The 8655-nt window shown below is 33.0% G+C and overlaps 1 protein-coding gene across 2 annotated transcripts; it reads right to left on the reverse strand.

Annotated features, from left to right (window-relative positions):
• Positions 1-562: 562 nt before the first annotated feature.
• On the reverse strand, positions 563-5646 carry LOC102577701 (uncharacterized). 2 transcript variants are annotated; one of them, NM_001287943.1, is given in 7 exon segments: positions 602-863; positions 865-1125; positions 1577-1606; positions 1608-1648; positions 1651-1752; positions 2043-3100; positions 5482-5567. In NM_001287943.1, coding segments are annotated over 6 exon segments (1644 nt in total). In that variant the 5' UTR covers positions 3091-3100; positions 5482-5567; the 3' UTR covers positions 602-701.
• Positions 5647-8655: the final 3009 nt, after the last annotated feature.

Consider the following 8655-nt stretch of genomic DNA (forward strand, 5'->3'; position numbering starts at 1 on the left):
TTCCAATAATTTCAAGACGTTTTTGAAGTCCTTAGTAAAGAGGATCTGTACTATCTTCCAATTTTGTAACATGATCCATGGTGAGCATTAAAGTATGGTTATTTATTGTTAGGTCCCAAGTTGCAAGTATCTTTCAATACCTACGTCCTGCATGCTTGCTACTTCTGGTTGCCTCTTAGATATCAGATCTAGAGAATCATCGACCTTACTTGTGTTCTCCCTGTTTGCTACTTCTAGTTGCTTCTTGGATAGCAAAGGCTTGCTATATTGTTGAGTTCTTCCATTGGTGTGGCCTTCAATAGAACTTCTTCGTTGCCACCAAAAGTGTTGTTGGTGCAATGATAGGAATCTGTATCATATATACAAAGGGTGATGAAGAAGCATGGACATGATTACGTATTATGGCATCCTTATAAATGCCATGAAGTCATGACCAATTAAAACCCGTGGACGTTTGTTTGTACATACGTCGTCCTGTTTTCCCAAGCAATCTCATCGGTTCCAGGGCTAGATAGGTTTAAGGTTCATGCACCTTCTGCTCTCAATATATGCTTGCAAAATATGAACATGAAAGGCAGTGCATATATTAAAACATCACAGTATTAGCTTTTACATCAGAATAGAAGTTAACTAGGCTCTACTATCAGTACTAGTTAAGCAGAAGGGTTAACACTAACAGCTAAAAGGATCTTCAGCAAAGTCTAGCGATTAGTGCAGGTAAGTTGCCTGATAGTGGTAACCATTTCCGAAGAAGTTGCCATGTCCGGGAGGAAAGTTGTAGGCAGTACCAAGGAATGACGGAACGTGGGTGTCAGCTGGTCCAGGGTAAGCATATGGTCGGTCATATATGTACTGTGGATACCTATCAGTCATTCTACTAGCATAGAAGTTCTTGTCAGAGGCAACATTAGTGGCTCGAGCTCCATTTCCTACGCAATTGGCACGAGGTCTCTTGGGTTGAGGTTTGGCAACTTCAGTTGCTCTTTTCTTGTCTGCCTTTTCTTTCTCCAGCTGGTGAATCCGGTTCTGGAGAGGATCCACGGGGTATTGCGCCTCAAGCTTATGGTCTTCGATGCACTTTATCACAGCCTTCAGTGCAGTCAGCTGCTTCTCGTTGACATCATTCTGAAACAAAGACAATACTTTGATTGATGGCACATAAAAAAAAGGTTGCTTTAGAAAAGAAAATTCTCATTAAGGAGATGCAATAATTAGCAGAAGAGCATCGACTGCATAACTCCATAAGCAGCACTTGTTCTCCCAACCCAAGGGAGAACTAGAGAAGAAAGGGATTCTTGGACACAGACCATGATATTACAGTGAGAACTTGTACAAAGCAATACGGACAAAAGAAAGCAGTCCAGTGCACAACGCATACATGTTAGCAGGTCCTGGGAAGGACCGCACTCCAAGGGGTAAGATGAAGATAGCCTACACTAATGCAGTGCAAGCATTAGCGGCTGCTTCCACAGCTCAAACCCTGTAGGTCACACGGATACCCTTGCTCCAAGGCACCCCCTTACTCATTCAGACAAAATAGTGAATTTCAAAATATGCAAAGGCACAGAGTACAAACCTGTGCAGTAGTAGGTGGTGCATTTCCAGATTTGACAGGTGAAGATACTTTGCTTGCTTCATTCAAGTACGATTTTAGTAGTGAAACGGGTGAAAACTTGTCAGTCAGCTCAAACGCAAAAGCTAGATTAACAGCATCTATATGCCTTCCATTATTAACCAGCACGTCAATAACACCTGTAGAAATGCAAAAGTAGAAACCAAACAGATGTTTAAGAAATCTGAAGCATATGAGCCAACTTGACCTCCTAGACCCAATAGATGACAGGAAATACTGTTCCACTTACGTGAAAAGCTAAAAATAGACATACTCACAAATCAACACTAATGTGCTGTATTCTTGAAAATATGAACAGGGAGAGGAACACAGTTATGAATTTCAATTCTGTCAAAAGACGTGTATTCCACCGAAAATATAAGCATATAAAAATCTCTAGCCATGGACTCAAGTATTTCCGAAAACTAACCTGGCATTCTCTCAGACAATCCAAGGGAACGACAGAGATCTGCTGTTTGGCGGCGACGTGAAACCATGGGTATCAGCTTGTACAGGTCTTCTTGGTTAAAGTTGGAGTTAATACCAAAAGTAGCAAGAAGCTGTAAGAATGCATGAGCCTCCAAGGAATTCCCATTATTTGCATCAATGTCAAGCTCATCTAACTTTGGTTTCCACTCCTCAGCAATAGCTTTTGCCCGTCCCTTAACACTTGCTGATATTAAACTTGAAACAGAATCCAATTCCAGTGTTGTTAATAAAATGCCAAGGCATTCCATTAGCATAATACAAGTTCGGCGAAGACCTAAAAGATTTGCGTCTTTTTTAGCATCTGAAATTGATACTTCTGAGGGGTAAAAACCCTTGAGTGAGTCCAGCACCAAACAGGCAGGATCAACAGCAGTTCTTAAAGCAGATGGAATTTCCTCCCTTACAGCAGCCAGGTTCTTGCGGTTGTCAGATATAAATTTGTGGAGGCCTTCCGAGTCCATATCTTGGCATAACTCAACTAAATCTGGATAACACTTGACTTCCACAACACCATTCTTGAAAGGCTTCATAGTATCCTCTGTATTCTCAAGTGGTATGTAATCAAGGGGCTTTGCATCAAACATAGACGACTCACCTTGCACCTCAGGAGTAGCACCAGCAGGTTCCATGCAATTAGACTTCGTATGCTTCTCCATAGCAATAGTAATGGCAGAAACTGCAGCATCTCTTTTCTCTTGGAGGCTCTCAAGTGAAGCTTTCTCACAAGAGATAACAGCAGCTTGACGATTCTCCAATATCTTTTTAGATTGAACTATTTTTGTTTCAAACTCCTTCTCTTGGTCTTCCAGTTCGGTGAAGCGCCTCTTCAAAGACTTCTCAAGCCCATGAAAGTGCTCTTCAAGTTGCTTCCATTTCAGGTTTAGTGTAACAGCACGATGACTTTCCAGCTCAGCAAATGCTTTCTGTAGCTGCTGTATCTTAGAGGTTGTGGAGTCCATCAGTGTTGCAACTGATTGTGTATCTTCCATGGTAAAAATCCTAAAAGATTTTGAGAGATGAAACACAAGAAACAAGAACAAGTTATCAGTATTGTTAACTAAAAGAACTCCAATTTATTTATTTAATTTCAGAACATTTGCATTTTGAAGTGTAATGTCTAGACAAATTATTGAAAGAGATCATTATACAAACCTATACCTGTCGATAAAAAAGTCAAAAGATAAACCTAACTAAGATTTGAGGTTAATACAATTTCATGTTTTAATAAATCGGAACAAGCCCTTTTCTTATTTCTTTTTGGGATTTTAGTATTTCAGAGTTGGTCACAGATGCTCCTTAACAAAACTCCACTTATTCATCAAGGCCAATGGAGCATCTTCCCATGATGAAGTATCTGCCTAAGTTGCGCAAACTCTTCACTTTCAATGCCGCACCCGTGTCGGATTCTCCAAAAATACACTTCCTTTGGAGAATCCTACACGCACCCGTTGACCTATGTGAAGAGTATGAGCAACATAGGTATCTACAACACCTTTTCAACAGCATCATTGTTAGAAATAAGGCAAGATTTGCTTATAAGTTATAACCAACACTCCAACAGGAATACACCTCATAATACACGCAGAGAGAGAAAAGGAAAGAAAATATCCAAAATAGCCTTCTGATAAAGTACCTACTACTCTTTAATTCTTGTCAATAACCTTTTCAACAGCATCGTTGTTAGAAATAAGGCAAGATTTGCTTATAACCAACACTCCAACAGGAACACACCTCATAATACACGCAGAGAGAGAAAAGGAAAGAAAATATCCAAAATAGCCTGCTGCTAAAATACCTACTACTCTTTAATTCTCATGAATAACCTTACATGAAGACGACAAGTTCAAGATACGCTGTTAATGTGCCAAATCAAGTTCACTCACGAAAAGCAAACCAAGAAACTCGGAATTTACGCGCAACAGATTATCACTTAAGATTTGTAAACAAAATCATCAATCAACTTAATCTGAAATCCCAAACTAGTTAGCATCGACCACATGAATCCTCTAATTCGTCTTGTGAGGCAAAATTAGGGATTTCCCTTAACTATAAAAAGCTAAAACTCATGTTTATCTTACACTAACATGCAAGTCTTCAACCAAACAACAACATACCCATTGTAATCCCAAAAGTGGGATATGGGTAGGGTAGGATGTACACAGACCTTACACTTAACACCTACCTTTGGGGAACATGCAAGTCTTCAACAGCCAGAAAAAAAGAAACCTAGCAAACACTACACCTAAAAATAAATAGAACCAAAGAAAAAACATTATCAGTAATAACAAAGAAGAAAAAGATTTAAAACAAGGAAAATGTCAAGAAGTTAACATAAATTATTTAACAACAAGACCCAAAACAATATTGCACTCTAATATCTCATGGACCTAAGTAACCATCCAAAAAAGATACTCAGATAGCCAACACAAAAGACTAAATTTGAAAAATAATAATGGATCAAAATGAACACGCAAGAAGTTACTTCCTCCATTCACTTTTACTTTTCCACTTTGGATTTTGCACATCCCTTAGGCCTTAAGAAACATATTAATACCCTATCAATTGATGGTTAGTATTAGGTCTTACAAACTGATTTAGGAAAGAAGTAACTAATACTAAGGCTAAAACATGAAGAAAAATAATCCTCTTACCTTGAAAAGTTAAAAGTGACAAGTAAAACACAAAACTCTAGTTTTGTAATCGTGGACAAGTAAAAGAGAAAGTAGGGTGTGTTAACACTGGCGAATGGAGCTAAAACTCATATATTATCCCACATTAACATGCAAGTCTTCAACCAAAACAAAAGATTAACAAACAAGGAAAACATAAAAATCTAGTTTTGTGATCGTGTACAAGTAAAAGTGAAAGCAGGGAGCGTAACACTGGCAAACGGAGCTAAAACTCATATTTTATCCCACATTAACATGCAAGTCTTCAACCAAAACAAAAGATTAACAAACAAGGAAAACACAGAAGTTAACAATTTCAAAAAATAAAATTATTTTTTGTTTCACAAAAAAAAAAAAAAAAAAAAAAAGGTTAACATGAAGCACACTGCAAATTACTAAATCACACAGAGCTAACAAGAGCCTTACACACCAGTGAAATATCTCACTCTAATATCTCCAGAACCCAAGTAAACGGCAAACAAAGATATTCAGATCGCAAACAGAATTAAGCTAAACAAACAACAAAACATCAAAATTAACATGTAAAAAGCTACTACACTAGCTAATTGAGCTCCAGATTCCACAAATTTAGTAAATTACAGCAAAAAAAAGGGGGTAAATGTGTTAACGAGCAAATACTTGATCTTAAGCTACTGAGTGACCTAAAAAAAGAAAGCAAATGAAAATAGAAGTTGAGAGGTAAGAGCTTACGAGATCGGCGGCGGAAAATGAAGTGTCGGCGGCGAATTTCGCCGGAGAAATTAGGCCATTTTCTGGTGGCGAGGGTTTTTTGGTTTGAAGAGAGAAGGAACAAAAGAGGAAAGTAAGAGATAGAATGTTGACTGCTATTTTACGACAGCTTCTGACACTCACACACATTGCAGCAGCCTTTCTTTTCTTATTACCACACCTTTTTTTTTATTTTAAAGTTTTCGATTCGATATTTGATATTCGTAGTGAAATTGCAGGGAATTCGCATTAGAATTCGATTATAAAAATGTTGTTATACTTAGAATTCGTTTGACCATGAGAAATTTTTATTTAGTTTATTTGTGACTTATATGATATAATATAAATTAGTTCGAGCGTATTTTAAATGAATTGTTATGTTGGACGTGTATATCTATTCGTTCAAGTTTATATGTCTATTTATGCACACTTAAAGTTGGAGGACGTATATATCTGTTGAAATCATGTTAAAAAATACATTTATGTATTATACCTATAAACAATGTTATTTCTATTTTAGTTTGTGCTTGAACAGAAGATTCAAATCAACTTTTGAAAATGCGATTTGAAACTATGATCCCAAATTTAAAAAGAAAATGATTTTGAATTTCAAATCATGATTTTTTAAAAGAAAATTAAATATAAAACTTGGCCCATAAGTATAGTTTGGAAACAAACTGTCATTTTAAATTTTACAAAAAAAGAGTTGTGCCTAATATGAAGAAGATTATTTGTATAATGTGAAAGAATTATATTAAAGAGGGATATAGAGATATTTGGTGCTCGTGCCAGCACGGGCCCAATAAATATTTTTTTTTTGTTTTAATTTATGTGATATAAATGGAATTTGAAGATCAGTCGATTTTTTATATGTTTTCTTAAAAATATATTTGAAGTTATTAAATTGTTGTTATTTATAGTATTTTTGCGTTAGTTTTGAATAATATAGGTTACTCATGTTTCAATTCACGTGAATAATCATAAATATTTTCAGTTGTTAATTTATTGTGAATTCTAGAAATTTTGACGTTATTTTCAAATAGTACATGTTACTTATTCTATTCCCATTAGTCAACCAAATTTCTTATATGATTTAAAAATATTTTTAATTGCTAATTATTGTGATTTATAGCATCTTTTATATAACTTTTAATAATATATAATTTGTTCAAATTCATATGACAATGATAAGATTTCAAGAGTCAACGCAATAAAAATTTAAATTTTTTTAAAAAGTTGTACCTCTAATATATTTTGTAGCTAAAATATACTCTCTCCGTCCACTTGTATTTGTCATGTTGCACTTTTTGAAAGTCCATTTGATTAATTTTCAAAGTTAAATCAGATTGTATTAATTTGATATTTAAAAAAAATAAATTAAAATATTTAAAATCTATACAAAAAGTACTATAAATTGTTATTTTTTTGCCTATGAATATGATGAAAAAACACATTGTAAAATATTAGTTAAAATTCTTATAGTTTGACTCTAAAAAGAAAATCATAACAATTAAAAGTGCATAGAGAGAGTAATAAATAGGTAATTAAATTTGAAGAAAGTTTAAAATAAAAGGTTGAAAAAAAGAATTAGATAAACAACATATATTGAAAATTGAAAACATATAAATAATAAAATGGGGCCCAAATGAGGTCAAAACTTTTTTGGCTAATAAAGTAGTAGTAATTAATTGTGTTAAATTGTCCAATAATATAAATTTTAAAGGTACAACCATAAAGAAGAATGGTACAACACTATGAAACACATATCATCCAACACTTGTCATGTGCTAAGTAGTAGATATTCCCACTTATTATATTTCCACGGGCCAAACAGAATTGAAAATTCGAATCCAAAGAATCTTCGTTTGATCGCCAAACATTATCCACATACTGTTTTTTCTTTACTTTTTTTTCAATTATTATTGGATGAAAATGCAAATCACCTTTTTTTCCTTTCTTTTTTAATGATGGAATTAAATTATTTTTTTCTCCCAATATTTGTAAACATTTTTCATATCATTAACAAATTTTAACATGTGTTAGTATAAAAAAGTTTTATAATAATTGAAGATGGAGTTGGAATTTTAACTTTATGAGTGTTAAATTTTGGAATAAAGATTTTAATATTGACAAGTGGGTTTTAAATTTGATATTTATATATATTTGACGATCTTTTTAATATAAATATACAATTTTAAAAAAATTATTAAGTTCTATCAAATTCGCTTCAGAATTTCTAATTCTACCTTAAAAGTATTTCATTTATAATAGAGGCAAAATAAATATTTTTATTTATGAATTCTAAATTTTAGAAATTTTTTTATAATATTTGTGATAAATTATATATATATATATATATATATATATATATATTTTTATATTAATAAGCCACAATGCAACTATCATTGTAGCTATCTTGTTAGCTTTCAACCAAAAGCTAACAAATTTTTAAGTTAATTCTAACTATCTTGTTACCTTTCAACCAAAAGCTAACAAGATTTTTAGTTACATATTTATTATTTAACTAAATAATAAATATGTCATTGTATGAGCTATTTATTACTCATTCCTTTTGAATTTGTTAATTTGATTTTGATCTGACACATAGTTTACGAAAGTAAATTAGATTTTGAGGAAATACATTAAGTGATACTTGAAGTTGTCCCAGATTTTCAAAAAGACACATTAACTTTGCGTGCGTCCTATTACCCCACAAAACATTCAAAATCACAATAAATACACATTTTTTTACACAATATTTCCACTTTGGACAAAAATATCCTTCGAATGTGCAATTTCTTAAAAACAAAAAGTCGGACCCATTATTGATATATTGAAGGATGCTTTGGTAATTTCCTATGATGAATTCGTTTTGTTTGTTTCTTTTAAATTTCTTTTACTATACTAAATAATTGTATAAAATATTATGAATCACGATAATTAATTACTAAAATATTTAAAAGATATAAAAATATATAAAAGATCTGATTGACTCTGCAACATTTACCGGTGACACATAAATTTGGACAAATGAAATAATATTTATTATTTGAAAATTTCTTAAAAAGTACTATAAATTACAGTAATTAACAGCTAGAAATATTTCAAAGACAAAAAAAATTGATTGAATCTCAAAAAAATTTTAGTACTACATAA

Source organism: Solanum tuberosum, unplaced genomic scaffold, assembly GCF_000226075.1.
Source record: "Solanum tuberosum cultivar DM 1-3 516 R44 unplaced genomic scaffold, SolTub_3.0 scf00052, whole genome shotgun sequence".
Lineage (NCBI taxonomy): Eukaryota > Viridiplantae > Streptophyta > Magnoliopsida > Solanales > Solanaceae > Solanum > Solanum tuberosum.